At 42.1% G+C, this 15,357-nt stretch overlaps 1 protein-coding gene across 2 annotated transcripts in view; it reads left to right on the top strand.

The window, feature by feature from the left end:
- The window catches only part of c4h8orf34 (chromosome 4 C8orf34 homolog), a 347,530-nt gene that overhangs the window by 289,133 nt on the left and 43,040 nt on the right, over positions 1 to 15,357 (top strand). For both annotated transcript variants that reach the window (XM_043689235.1, XM_043689236.1), the window contains exon 9: positions 2,020 to 2,111. In XM_043689235.1, coding sequence (XP_043545170.1) covers positions 2,020 to 2,111 — 92 coding nt within the window. The remainder of the gene's footprint in view (positions 1 to 2,019; positions 2,112 to 15,357) is intronic.

Below are 15,357 nucleotides of genomic sequence, written 5' to 3'. Positions count from 1 at the left end.
CTAGAGGGGATAGGTTTAAGATGAGAAGGGAGAGATACAACGGATTGCCCAGAGGGGCAATTTCTTCACACAGAGGGTGGTGAGTGTCTGGAAAGAGCTGCCAGAGGTTAGCGATGGAGGTGAATATAATTTTGTAATTTAAGAAACATTTGTGGGCGGCATGGTGGCACAGTGGTTAGCACTGCTGCCTCACAGCGCCAGAGACCCGAGTTCAATTCCCGCCTCAGGCGACTGACTGTGTGGAGTTTGCACGTTCTCCCCGTGTCTGCGTGGGTTTCCTCCGGGTGCTCCGGTTTCCTCCCACAGTCACAAAGATGTGCAGGGTCAGGTGAATTGGCCATACTAAATTGCCCATTGTGTTAGGTAAGGGGTAAATGTAGGGGTATGGGTGGGTTTCGCTTCGGCGGGTCGGTGTGGACTTGTTGGGCCGAAGGGCCTGTTTCCACACTGTAATCTAATCTAATCTAATCTAATTTGGACAGGTACATGAATGGGATAGTATGGAGGGATATGGACCAAACACAGGCAAATACGACCTTGATTAATTGTGAAAGCTGGGCAGCATCGACCAGTTGGGCCGAAGGGCCTGTTTCCATGCTGTAAACCTCTATGACTCTATGATAACCCACCTGCGGTTAAGAATGGTATTGAATTGAAAGAAAAATATGTATAAGGCTGCAAACACTTGTGGTAAATAAAAAGATCTGGAACATATTAGAAACTAGGTGAACTAAAAGATTAATAGAAGGAGGAGTCAATGAGATGTAAAAGGATCAGTAAACGTTTCTACATGTATATAGCAAAGAACCGAGTAGCTAAAGTGAGTGTTCATTCCTGAGATGGGATGAAGGAATAAAGAATGGAAATGAGGAAATAGCAGAGGAAAGGTTTTATTTTATATCTTCCTTAGGGTTGTTAAGAAGGCATATGGTGTTTTGGTGTTTTTTGGGAGAGGGATTGAGTTACGAAGCCATGAGGTCATGCTTCACCTGTACAAGACACTGGTAAGGCTGCACCTAGAGTACGGTTCTGGTCACTGCATTATAGGAAGGATGTGGAAGCTTTGGAAAGGGTTCAGAGGATGTAGCCTGGTATGGAGGGAAGGCTGAGGGAACTGAGGATGTTTTTATTGGAGAGAAGAAGGTTGAGAGGTGACTTAATTGAGATGTATAAGATAATCAGAGGGTTAGATAGGGTGGACAGGGAGAACCTTTTTCCTCAGATGGTGAAGGCTAACACGATGGGACATAGCTTTAAATTGAGTGGTGATAGATTTACGACAGATGTCAGAGTAGTTTCTTCACTCTGAGAGTAGTAGGGGCATGGAACGGCCTGCCTGCAACAGTTGTAGACTCACTGATGTTCAGGGTGTTTAAGTGGGCATTGGACATGCATATGGATAATAATGGAACAGTGTAGGTTAGATGGGCATCAGATTGGTTTCACAGGTCGGCGCAACATCGAGGGCTGAAGGGCTTGTACTGTTCTTTCAAAGTTGTTCCTGGGATATAAGCAGGACCAGCATTTATTGCTTATCCCTAATTGCTTGGAGAGCAATTACAGGTCAGTCACATTGCTGAGGGTTTAGAGTATTTGATTCCAAAAAGGCATTCCATGAGCTGCAGTTTCCTTGTTTTATTCATTCATGGGATGCAGGTGTCACTGGATAAGTCAATATTAATGGTTAACCATACTATTCCTTGAGAAGATGATGGTAATCATATAAAAGTATGTCCATCATTATTACTTGCAAACATTGCCTGAATTTAGAGTGATACTGAGTCAGCCCACTTGTATAAAAGTGCAACATCATTATTTGGTATTTTCTAATTTATTGTGAAAATAGTTTGGAAAGGTTCATATTCTCGTATTGCTCATAATCCGTTTTTATTACTGTACATGATCTGTTCTATTAACTCAATAGCTTTAAGGTCCTTCAGCTTTCAATTACTAGTACTGACAGAGCACAGTAAAATTGAGCACCAAATGTTTAATACATGTTTACATTGCTTTGCCTAGGTTCCAGGGAAATAGTTTAAATGAAGAATCTGACAATGGATCCCAAGTGTCACACTCCCCTGAGCAAGCAGTTCCTGAGTCCCAGGCAGTGTGTGAGTAGGAATGTTTCCATTGTAAAGAAAATGCCAGTAATTTTGAGTAAAATGATCTAAGTTCGAGATTGACAGGTGAGTTACCAGAACACATTGTTAGTCCCTCAGAAGCTGTTGCTGAGATAAAACTATGCCTTAAATATTTTTTCAGTTGTTGCATGGGATGTAAGTGTTGCTGACAGGTCCAGCAGTTCCTGTACATGCCTGACTGTCTTTGGAATGGCTTGCTGGTTCATTTCAGAGAGCAGTCAAAAGTCAACCAAGTGACCATGGATTTAGAGTCACAGCTGAGATTTTAACAGCAATGGTTTCCTGTTAACCAGTCACTAGCTTTTCTAATTTTAGGCTTATTAACTGAACTCAAGTGTCGTCATCAATTGTGGTGGGATGCAGACCTATTTCTCCTGGCTCTTTGGGTTGTGAGTCCAGTGACAATACTCCTCTGCTCCCACAAATATTAGATTCTGCACAATGAACGTTCCCTAAAATTCTTTATTCCTGAAGAAACTCAACACCAGCGGTTGGTTTATGTACTCGCTGCCTGTGCATCTTCTATGGAGATGTCAACCTTAAATATTTAAATCAGTGGGTTAGTCCCTCCAAGGGGCAGTGCAGTGGGCTAGTGGTTAGCAGTACCACCTCAACACTAGAGACCTGGGTTCGATTCCACCCACCCGCAACTGTCTGTGTGGGGTTTGCACATTCTACCCTGTGTCTGCATGGGTTTCCCCTGGGTGCTCTGGTTTCCTCCCACAGTCCAAAGATATGCAGGTTAGTGGATTGACCATGCCAAATTGCCTGAAGTATGCAGGGTTAGATGGATTAGCCATGGGAAATGCTGGGTTACAGGATCGGGGCATGGGTCTGGGTGAGATGTTCTTTTGAGGGTTGATGTGGACTTGATGGGCTGAATGGCCTACATTCACACTGTGGGGATCTAGTGAAGAGATATGGGGAGATCTGAAATGTCCATATGAATTTGACTGGCGTGCAGTACCAATGCTGCATTTGTATTTTAAGCATTTCTGGAGGCAAAAGAATGATTACAGAAGAAAGACATACAGCCCACTGTATCTTCACATTTTAATTTCCATTTCCTGCCCATTTCCTGTATCCTTTTGCATTGTTTTTTACTTAACTAATCATCCAACATTGCCTCAATTAAAGCAGCCTCTACCACACATCCATGCAGTTCATTCCAGACTTTACTTGCAGAGTCATAGGGGTGTGCATCATGGAAACGGACCCTTCAGTCCATCTCGTCCATGCCAACCAGATAAACTAACCCAATCTAGTTCTATTTGCCAGGATTTGACCCATATCCCTCTAAACCCTTTCTATTCATATACCCATCCAGATGCTTTTTAAATGCTGCAATTGTACCAGTACCAGCCTCCACCACTTCCTCTGGCAGCTCATTCCATACACGTACCACCCTCTGTGTGAAGAGGTTGTCCCTGAGCTTCCTTTTACATTTTTCTCCTCTCACCTGAAACCTATGTCCTCTAGTCCTGGACTCCCCCACCCCAGGTAAAAGACCTTGTCTATTTACTCCATCCATGCCCACCATGCTCGCTGAGCTGGAAGATTTATTTCCAGACATTCCATCACCCTACTAGGTAACATCTTCAGTGGACCTCAGACGAAGCACTGTACATGATTTCTGCTTTCTATTTATATGTTTGGGTTTCTTTGGGTTGGTTTCTTCAACATATAAATACAACCCAACCATATAAATAGAGAGCAGGAATCATGTACAGTGCTTCACCCGGAGGCCCACTGAAGATGCTACCTCGTAGGGTGACGAAACATCTAGAAATGAACCTCCCAGCTCAGTGAGAAAACCTACATCCAGAACCTCAACCTGAGCTACAAATTTTCTCAAAACTCACGATGCCCCTCATGATTTTACAAACCTCTATAAGGTCATCCTCAGCCTCCGACACTCCAGGGAAAACAGCCCCAGCTTGTTCAGGTCAAAGCCTCCAATCCTGGCAACATCCTTGTAAATCATTTCTGAATCCTTTCAAGTTTCACAACATCCTTCTGATAAGAGGGAGACCAGAACTGCACACAGTATTCCAAAAGCGGCCTAACCAATGACTTGTACAGCCGCAACATGACCATCCAACTTCTGTACTCAATACTCTGACCAATAAAAGAAAGCATTCCAAAGGCCTTCTTCACTATCCTATGTACCTGTGACTCCACTTTCAAGGAGCTATGAACCTGCACTCCAAGGTCTCTTTGTTCAGCAACACTCCCTAGGACCTTTACCATTAAGTGTATAAGCCCTGCTCTGATTTGCCTTTCCAAAATGCAGTACCTCGCATTTATCTGAATTAAACTCCATCTGCCACTCCTCAGCCCATTGGCCCATCTGGTCCAGATCCTGTTGTAATCTGAGGTAACTTTTTTCACTGTCCACTACACCCCCAATTTTGGTGCCATCTGCAAACTTACTAACTGTACCTCTTATGCTCACATCCAAATCATTTATGTAAATGACAAAAAGTAGAGGGCCCAGCACCGATCCTTGTGGTACTCCACTGGTCACAGGCCTCCAGTCTGAAAAACAACCCTCCACCACTACCCTCTGTCTTCTACGTTCAAGCCAGTCCTGTATCTAAATGGCTAGTTCTCCCTGTATTCCATGAGATCTAACCTTGCTAACCAGTCTCCCATGAGGAACCTTGTTGAATGCCTTAATGAAGTCCATATATATCATGTCTACCGCTCTGCCTTAATCAATCCTCTTTGTTACATTTTCAAAAAACTCAATCAAGTTTGTGTGATATGATTTCCCACACACAAAGCCATGTTGACTATCCCTAATCAGTCCTTGCCTTTCCAAACACATGTTCATCCTGTCCCTCAGGATTCTCTTCATCAACTTGCCCACCACCGAGGCAGTATGAAAAGGTTTTTTTCTCATCTTGTATTTACTTCTTTTGCATTTTAAAACAATGCTCTCTGGTTCTCAATCCATTTGCGAGTGGGAACGGTTTCTCCCTATTTACACTGTCCAGGCGCCTTGTGATTTTGTAAACTAGCATCGAATCTCTCCTTCACCTTTTCTCCCCCGAGGTGAGAAAAATATTTCTCCAATTTTCATATGCTAAAGTTTCTTATACCTGAAACCATTCTCGTAAAAAGACTTCTGCCGTCTCTCCAATGCATTCACATCCTTCTAATAGTGTGACACCCCGAACTGTTCACAATTCTAATTACCGGCTACACCTGTCTGCTAACTTTCTGCATTTCGTCCATTTTTTGAACTTCATTGCCACCTAGTCACTCAATCCACCAACTTGTCAATGTTCTTCTGAAGTTATCCACTCTTCTCCCCACAGTTTACATTTCTCCCAGGTTTTGTACGATCCACAAACTTTGAAATTTTCCTGTCAGCAGGAAGCTCTGGATCATTTATGTATATCAAGAAAAGCAATTGCAACCCCTGGAGAACTCCAATACAAACTTTCTTCTAGCCCAAATAAACACATGAACAATTGGTTTCTGTATTCTACTTCTCAGTCAATTTTGCATCCAATATTACTACTGTCCATTTTATTCTATGACATATAACTTTCCTCACAAGCCTTTGGCATAACATTGTATTGGATCTGTCTTGGAAGTCCATGTACACAAGTTCAACAGCTTCACCCTCATCGACTCTCTCTATTTCCTCTTAGCACATTTGTCATGTTTTCCCTGGCTCTTGCAATCACTCCCATGTTTCCTCATGATTGCTCATTCTATTCTGAATAATTGTTCCCTGCTGCTGAATTTAAATGGACTGATTTGTAATCGCTGGACCTAATTTTACAATCTTTATTAAGAAAAGGTATAATGTTTGCAATTCTCCAGTCCTCTGGTACCAACTCCGACTCTAAATAAGAGTAAAGTCTTATTACCAGGGCTGCTGCAATTCCATATTCACTCGTTCCAATATCCTGGGATGCAGATCATCTGGTCAACTTTAAATGCTGTCAGTGGACCCAATCTAACTTCACCTTGTCAATATAAAGCCTTTCATGTGACAGAGACGTCTGTTCCCATCGTTTGTGCAACATTTGCTTTGTAAGTAAAGTCCGATGGAATGTTTCTTTTGAACACCTCAGCTATGCTTCTTGTGACTCACACTCCCCAGTGTGAACCCTCATTGGTTCAATGTCTCCTATTACCATCCTTTCACTAATTACATTCATAGAGACAACTTTGAAATTCCCTTTAATGTTAGCTACCAATCCCTTTCTTTCCATTTTTCTTCTTTACTTCTCATACTTGCTTTTTTCACCTCCTTCTGAACCTCCAACCTCTCTCCCTTTTGAGGATTGATCTGATAATCCTCAGCTCCACTTTCCTGCTTTAACTCATAACCATTGATTCCACTATTATTGATAAAAAAAAATCTGACTATCTCTCGAGTCATCCAGTACGGGAGCAGACCCTTCGATCCAACCAGTCCATGCTGACCATAATCCCAAACTAAACCAGTCCTATCTGCCTGTGCTTGGCCCATATCCCTCCAATGCAAGACTTTTAAACATTATAACTGTACCTGCATCCATCATTTCCTCTGGCAGTTCATTTCAACACACAAACCACTCTCTGTGTAAAATAATTGCCCATCATGTCCCTTTTAAGTCTTTCTCCTCTCATCTCAAAAATATGCCCTCTAGTTTTGAAATCCCCCACCCTAGGGAAAATACACCTGCCATTCACCTTATCTAAACCTCTCATGATTTTATAAACCTCTATAAGTCACCCGTCAACTTGCTATGCTCTAATGAAAAGAGTCCCAGTCTATCCAGCCTCTCCTTGTAACCCTAACCCTCCCTTCCTGGCAACACCCTGATAAATCTTTTCTGAACCCTCTCCAACTTAATAATATGAATGTACATAATGGCCTAACCTCTACAGCCCTCTGTGGTAAAGAATTCCATAAACTCACTACCTGTTGAAAGAAAATGTTTCTCCTCATCTCTGTCAAACATGGGCAACTCTTTACTCTGAGATTATGGCCCCTGGTCCTCCAAAGGAAAGCAACCTTTCCCCATCCACCTTATCAAGCCTGCTAAGAATCAGATATGTTTCAATAAGGTCAACTTTGATCTTTCTAAACACCAAAGAGTGCAGACCCAAACTACTCAATCACTCCCCCCAAAGAAAGTGTGGCGTGGTGGCTCAGTGGTTAGCACTGCTGCCTCACAGCGCCAGGGGCCCAGGTTCGGTTCTGCCCTCAGGCAACTGTCTGTGTGGAGTTTGCACAGTCTCCCCGTGTCTGCATGGGTTTCCTCCAGTTTCCTCCCACAATCCAAAGATGTCAAGGTCAGGTGAATTGGACATGCTAAATTGCCCACAGTGTTAGCTGCATTAGTCAGGGGTAAATATAGAGTAGGGGAACAGGTCTGGGTGGGTTACTCTTCAGACGGTCAGTGTGGACTTGTTGGGCTGCAGGGCCTGTTTCCATACTGTGGGAATCTAATTCAATCTAAACTTGGGATAAACCTAATGAATCTCCTCTGTACAGCTATCAATTGCAATACATGTTTCCTTTGATAAAGGGATCAATACGGTATTCCAGTTGTGGTCTGACTGGAAATTTATTTCAATAACACATGTACAATTTTGATAGGGCTGGACAGACTGGATGTGAGGATGAGGTTATCCCTGGCTGAGGGTTCCAGAACAAGGAGTTAGGATCTAGGGTAGATCATTTCCGACTGAGCTGATTAGAAATTCCTTCACTTAGATGGGTGGATGAACCTGTGAAATCCTCTCCCACAGAGGGTTGAGGTGTCACTGAAAATGTTTAAGAAATAAATAAGTAGATTTTCAGAAGCCAGGAGTGTCAAGGGGTATGAAACATGGGAACAGGAGTAGACCATTCGGCCTCTCAAGCCTGTTCCTCCATGTAATATGATCATGGCTGAGAAAACACTTCAATGCCTTTTATCCCCAACATCCCCATACCCCTTTACACTATTGGTAATCAGAACTAAGGAGAGTGTGGGAATATAGTATTGGGTTAGAGGATCAGCCATAATCATGTTAGATGGTGCACTGGGCTGAATGGGCCAAATGGCCTACTCCTGTTCCTATCCTCATTGAGTCTATGTTTCTAAGAAAGTTTAAACAGTCTGGGACGTTTTGACTGAAGAAATGAAAAGCTCATGTAAGACCTGAGGGTAGTAGTCTTGATACTTTCAGGAAGGTGAAGAGTGCGATGGGCAGGAGGGGGAGGGGGTAGCATTTGGGAAAAAAAGGAGGAACTTGGACATCCTACTGTATTTAATGGGAGGATCCTATTCTCCATTTCCTCTTCCATTTCCCAAATGGCAGCTGAGCAGACAGACACAAAGAGGGAGACTGGTGGCTGGATGCTATAGGCAGGAAATACTGGGAATAGACGCTAGAAATTTGAGGGAGGAAGGAGTGAGAGACATGGCAGATTGACAGGAGTTATTAAGAGTCTAGAGTGTGGTGCTGGAAAAGCACAGCCAGTCAGGCAGCATCCAAAGAGCAGGAGAAGCAATGTTTCAGGCACAAGGCCTTCATCAGGGAAGAGGCTTGTGAGCTGAGGGGACTGAAAGATTCAACACCGCACTCTTGACTCTGATCTCCAGCATCTGCAGTCCTCACTTTCTCCCAGGAGTTATTAAGAGGCTTTCGCAACTGGGCAGGAGCTTGAGAATTATACTGGAATGGAGAGTGAAGCTGCGACTAGCAGAGAGGAGCTCTGAGGTGATCTTAAGGGCACGTGTGAATACTTTTGTTCATCCTTGCTCATATGAAGTGATGTGAAAAGCACATTCACTGTATAATCGTCCGTCCCTCTTTTCAAATTGGTTTCCCTGAGGCCTAGGAAATGCAGCAGCAACTGTTAAGTTTTAATCAGACTCTCAACCACGTAACGGTGATCCGGTTGAAATGACTGAATGGTGTGCCCCATCTCTCCGCACTCAGACAGCTGCATGCTACAAACCCTCTTGCCATTAAAATATTATCAAATATTTCCGGGGTAGATTGAGAATACATTCACCGTTTTAGAAAATTTGACATGCCAGCTGATATTATCTGACCATCATTAGGAAAACAAATACTGTTTTCACCTTGATTACAAAGGGAATGGAATATTATGTCGGTCTTGTTGAGGCCACCAGTGTAGTAGCATATATCGTTTTGATTTCCTTACCTAAAGAAGAATACAATTTACTTAGAGAGTGCAAAAAGACTGATGCCTGGGAATGAAGGGCTTTTCAATGTACAAGAATTTAGCTTAGGTCGATATTCCTAAACTCCTGTTTAGAAAAATGAGATGATATCATTGGAACATTAGAAATTCTTAAGGGGCTTGAAAGTGTAAATATTTCTCTTGGCTGGAATGTGTAGATCTGGAGGCCACCTTTTCAGAATTAGGGGTTGGCCATTTGGAGCTGAACTGAGAAGAGATTTCCTGACTTACAATGTTGTGAGTCTTTGAATTCTCCTCCCTGGAGAGCTGTGGGTGTTCAGTCATTGAGTATCATCAAAATAGAGCTCAATGAGTTTAACATTAAGTGGATCAGCACAGCAATTCAGGCAGCATCCGACGAGCAGCAAAATCGACGTTTCGGGTAAAAGCCCTTCATCAGGAATAAAGGCAGAGAGCCTGTGATCCAGAATCTGGTTTCCAGCATCTGCAGTCATTGTTTTTACCTAATTAAGTGGATCAGGCCATACAGGGACAGAGTGGAGAAGGTAAACGTGTGAGAGAACCTGAGTCAAGATCTTACCAAATGTTCAACAAATGAATGCCTGTTTCTCCAATTTCTTATAGCCCTAGAGATTAATATTGAGGTCAATTCAGCTCTAACAATCAAATGTTAGCAATTAGCTTTAAGGTTCAAACAATTCCAAGTTATATGGAGAGGCGCTGTACTCTTTCAAATAAATGATTCGCATCATTTCAAATTTTAACCCATTTATAAAATCTTTCAAAATTAACAGAGAATTTGGTGTCAAAACTTATGCCACTTATCTAAAGTTGTACATCAGGCAAAAGATCCTGTGTGAAATTGATTCAACTAGGATGCGAGTATACCCACTTTCGAGCAATCGTAAAGGACATTGATTTGGAAAGACCACATGATTCCCATTGGAACACTAAACACCACATTTGATAACACCCCATTCAATCTGGTCAGACTGTGCTACTTAGAAAGAAAGGTATTATTTCCTGTTGCACTGTTCATCCCCATTTTTAAGTGGGAACTCTGCCCTCCTTTACTCGTGATTAGTTCAAAGATTGTTACTTGTTGTTTGAGGACTGTTTCATGCCAATTGTTGTGCACAATTCTTCAGAAAGAGCTTTATTGACTTTAGATGAGGCAAAGACATGGGGTGGTATATATTGTTGCCACCGTGTATTAGTGGTGAGGGGAGTAAATGTTGAAGGTGGAGGATGCAGTGCCAATCAAGTCGCTTTGTTCCAGGCAGTGTCAAGCTTCTTCAGTCTAGCCACACCCATCCGGGCAAGTGGCGACTCGTCTATCCGAGCCCTGACGTGTGCCTTGTAGATGGTACACAGGCTTTGATGAGACAGGATGTGACTCACTCACCACAGAATTCCTAGCTGCTCCCTAACCTGTTTTTGTAGCTACAGAATTTAGATGGCTGGATCAGTTCAGTTTCTCGCCGTTGGTAATCCCAGGATATTGATGGTGGGATATTCAGTGATGGTAATGACATTGATCGTTAGAGCCGATGATTGGTTTGCACTGGTGTGGCATGAGTGTTTCATGTTCAGGGTCTGGAATTCATCTGATGCCTATACTAATACAGAGGGCAGTGTGGTTTTGGCACAGAGTAAGGATGTTTATACATAGATTGGCATTTTGAACACTTCATTGCTTGCTTTATTTCTTGATAATGGATGCAGTGTTCATGAATTTCTAGACTGTGTACTTTAAATGCTATGAAATAATAGAACAATAGGGGGCATTATTGTGTTCTCTGTGGTAAATGAATGATATTATTATTCATTACACTTGCATTTGCCTGCAGACTTTCGGATTTTATGATTCTGTGATACTGGAACCAATTGTAAATTAGTGCAGCATGCTCAGCAGAGACCCTGAATATGGCAAATTGTAGAGTTAGCCTTTATCTTATCAGATTGAAGACTGAACCAGGAAATGTCAGTTAGAATACTTAATGCAATATCAAATCAGGTACAGAAGTGAAATAAAGAACAGGAAATAAAGTTCAATGAAAAGATAATGATCAAATATATATACATGGATAATCAACATTTTTGAACAAAAGAAACTTCAACAATATTTGAAACCTAAAGGAATAAAATTCCACACTTATACAAGTGCCAAAGGAAACTGATGCAGTGTGCGTCATTGTCTACCACCCAGTGGCTCTGATCTCCATTATCTGGAAGTGCTTTGAGAGGTTAGTGATGGGTCACATCAGCTCCAGGCTCCCAGCCTGCCTTGATCCTTTGCTACTCACCAGGCTGCAACAGGTCCAGAGCTGATGCTATCTCCCTGGCCCTCCACTCATCCGTGTAACATCTGGACAACAAGGATACCTACGTCAGGCTCCTTATGACTACAGCTCTGCCGTCAACATCATAATTCCAAGCAAATTAATTTCCAAACTCCATGACCTAGGCTTCAGCTCCCCTCTCTGGATCTTCAATTTCCTGACCAACAGACCACAACCATTAAGGTCGGTGACAACACCTCCTCCACAAAGATCCTCAACACCAGTACCCAACAGGCTGCATACTCAGCCCTTTATTTCAGTCCTTATACATACACAACTGTGTGGCCAAATTCTATTTCATATGTTGATGTTGTAGGTTGGATCTGAAACAAAGATGAGATCGAGTACAGGAAAGAGGTTGAGTGCTTAGTGGCATGATGTAGAGACAACAATCTCTCTATCAACGTCAGCAAAATGAAGGTGCTGGTCATTGACTTCAGGAAGTGGAGTGGAGGGCACGCCCCTGTCGGTATCAATGGGGCTGAGGCTGAGATGGTCGAGAGCATCTAGTTCCTGGGAGTGATGATCACCAACAATCTATCCATATCAACACAACAGTCAAGAAAACACGCCTCTACTTCCTCAGGAGGCTAAGGAAATTCAGTATGTTCATAAAGACTCCCACAATTTTTTATAGATGCACCATTGAAAGTATCCTATCTGGATGTATCACAGCTTGGTACGGCAACTGCTCTGCCCAGGACAGAAAGAAACTACAGAGAGTTGTGAACACAGCCCAATCCATCACGCAAACCAGCCTTCCACCCATTGACTCCATCTGTACTTTTCACTGCCTCAGAAAGCAACCAACACAATTAAAGACCCCTCCCACCCCGGTTATTCTCTCTTCTACCGTCTTCTGTCAGGCAGAAGGTATAACAGTTTAAAAACACATACCAACAAATTCAAGAACAGCTTCTTCCCTGCTGTTATCAGATATTTGAATGGACCTCTAGAATGTTAATGTTGATCTCTCTCTCTCTCTGTGAACCTTCCCTCTGGCTGTAACACTGTATCCCGCACTCTGTTCTGTTAACTTGATTTTGTATGGTATGATTTGGCTGTAAAGCATGCACAACAACACTTTTTATTGTACTGGGTAACATGTGACATTAATAAATCAACCAAATCAAATGTTAATTTTTGGTACTTGAAGGTCTGTTTGACCATAATCAAATCATATCGAGCCATCAACCCATATCAGGACATTACAACAATACTTGCTTCACAATGGACAAGACATTTGACTTTCTGGTAAGGTTAGTGGAAATCTATTACACAGCTACAGCAATTGTATGCCCTTCCATGTGTTTAAATGCTGACAATGTTTTGATAAGTTACTGTGGTGAAGTTTTAGGGATACAAGTTAACTCAATACAACTTCCTCCATTCCGTGTTTAACTGTGCATATGCAGTCAGTGTAAGTTGCTGTCCAATTAAAGCTTAAATAACAGAGAGTTCTACTAGCCTCAAGTTATTTCTCCTCAAAGTACACCCCTTGGTGAGAATGAAGTGATTTTATTAAACTTTGTCGCAATACTGGTGTAAATGGCTGACGTTTCATTCTGATTGTTTTGTGTTGTGCGTTCCTTCTGATTGGCTGCCTAAGTCTCAGAACCTCTTCATCACAGTTACTGTAAATACAGTTTTCTGACTTGCTAAAGAATCAAACAAATCCTCATTCCCTTGTTTAACACCTTCGGAAAGTAGCTCCGTGGATTTAACTCCCAGGGCCTGGAATGATGATGTCTGACTCAATGTCCAGACCATCTTTTGCTGCACATTTTGACAAGTTAATTAACTAAGTATTGATTTTGTTACCAGCAAGGTGATGAATGAGTGTATTTATACTTCCTCCTACATCATCACAAAGTCTTTCAGTAGACATTACATATTAGCTACAAACTACAGTTAAAAAGTGTGTATGTGCGTACTTATTAGATATGCGTAAATGGTATCAAAGTTAACTAGTAGTTCAGTAACAGATCATTAATGGGCAGAGTGATTTAACAAAACAAGCAATAACATTCAGACAGGAAATTCAGTGGTTCACTGTTAATCATCATGAGTAGATGGTAAGCCTTAACCTCATTTGAGGCTGTAAATCAGTGAGACTGCTTCAAGAGTGATTCCTTACATGGCTGACAATTAACAGCTTTTGAATAGCCAGTCTACCAAGTAGCTGAAACCTACCTGTGTGGCTCAAAATACTTGGACCTTATGCAATCATCATCACGGGTAGTGCAAATAATTTAATCTCTCTTCTTCCTTGGGATAAAAGTGCTGGTTTCTAAAATGCAGACTAGCAGCTTCCTTGAAAGCAAAGTTATCTGTTTGATTTGGATATTTTATTTTGACTGAACGTATACATATGGGATGATACCGGAGCTGCATTCCCACACTCTTTCTAAATCCCTGTTCCCTTAGCTCCCCTTCATGAGTACATCGGCAGGGGCAAGGATATTCTTGTAGGTAAAGATAGCTTTATAGACAGATTGTCATTAAAAGCTAAATTATAGCCTCATTTCAGAAGGAAGCAACAAGACTGTGACCTCTAATTCCCCATTCATCCAGCTTCTCACGTCTTCTTTTGCATTTCTGTACCCATGATCCCAAACAGTCCTGAGTGTGCTAGGAATTGCACTAACATCCAATGTCAGCTTTTTGACGAGACTTGCAATGCAGATTACTTATGCTTGAAGCTACATATATTCACAAAATCAGAGATTCATATTGCACGGAAACAGACCCTTCGGTCCAACCGGTCCATACCAAACATAATCCAAACTAAACTAGTCCCACCTGCCTGCTCCTGGCCCTCCAACCTTTCCTATTCATGTACTTATCCAAATGTCTTTTAAACATTGTAATCGTGCCCACATCCATCACTTCCTCAGGAAATTCATTCCGCACATGAACTATTGACTTGTGGGTTTTTTCAAATTAAACAAATGCACGGGGTCAGTAGTTACCTGGTGTATTCTCCATGGCAAAACCTTAACCAGTTGGAGTCAACTTACTCACCAGTCTGCAGCCCCTTGTTTACAGAATATAAATTGTTGTTCCTTTTGAGATTTGACATTCTTGCATTTGTCCTGATAAGTGCAGAATGAAAAGCTTAAGTATTTTCTTTCAGCAATTGTGAGGTTTATAAGTTTTAGTTTTTAGTCTTATAAAAGTTAAATTTACATGTAACCTTGGTTGGGAAAGTAAAACCATGATGAACACCTCGAGGCAGGACTCAAAGATAATTACAATTGCAAAGGTAGCTCATGTTTACAAGCCAACATCAGAGTATTCGAGTGAAAGGCTGGTGCTCTTACTCTGCTAAAGAGCTGGAGACATGATGCCTGTTGTTACTCCAGTAAAAGATATATCATATTCTTATGGGGTAGTGATTGGAACAAAGTTGGTCTGGTGCATCTCATTGAGTATGAGTTCCCTTAAACCTGGGCCAATCCGGGAGTCCTGGCTGACAGATATAAACAGGGGATTCAGAATCTCCTTACTTTAGGGACTGACTCTGAGCTGGCTGGTAACAGCCAGTGCACTTGGAAATAAAGGGTAACTTGGGGACGGGATAGCGTAACCTGGAGCTATTTCAGATTGTTTTCCATAATTAGGGAAAGCTTTGGAGGTAGCTGATTTGCATTGCTGCCTAGGAACAGGCCATGTGTGTAACATTGCCATAGAGATGGGTGAAGCT

This window comes from Chiloscyllium plagiosum, chromosome 4 (assembly GCF_004010195.1).
Source record: "Chiloscyllium plagiosum isolate BGI_BamShark_2017 chromosome 4, ASM401019v2, whole genome shotgun sequence".
Classification (NCBI taxonomy): domain Eukaryota; kingdom Metazoa; phylum Chordata; class Chondrichthyes; order Orectolobiformes; family Hemiscylliidae; genus Chiloscyllium; species Chiloscyllium plagiosum.
This window is presented reverse-complemented; position numbering and strand designations above follow the sequence as displayed.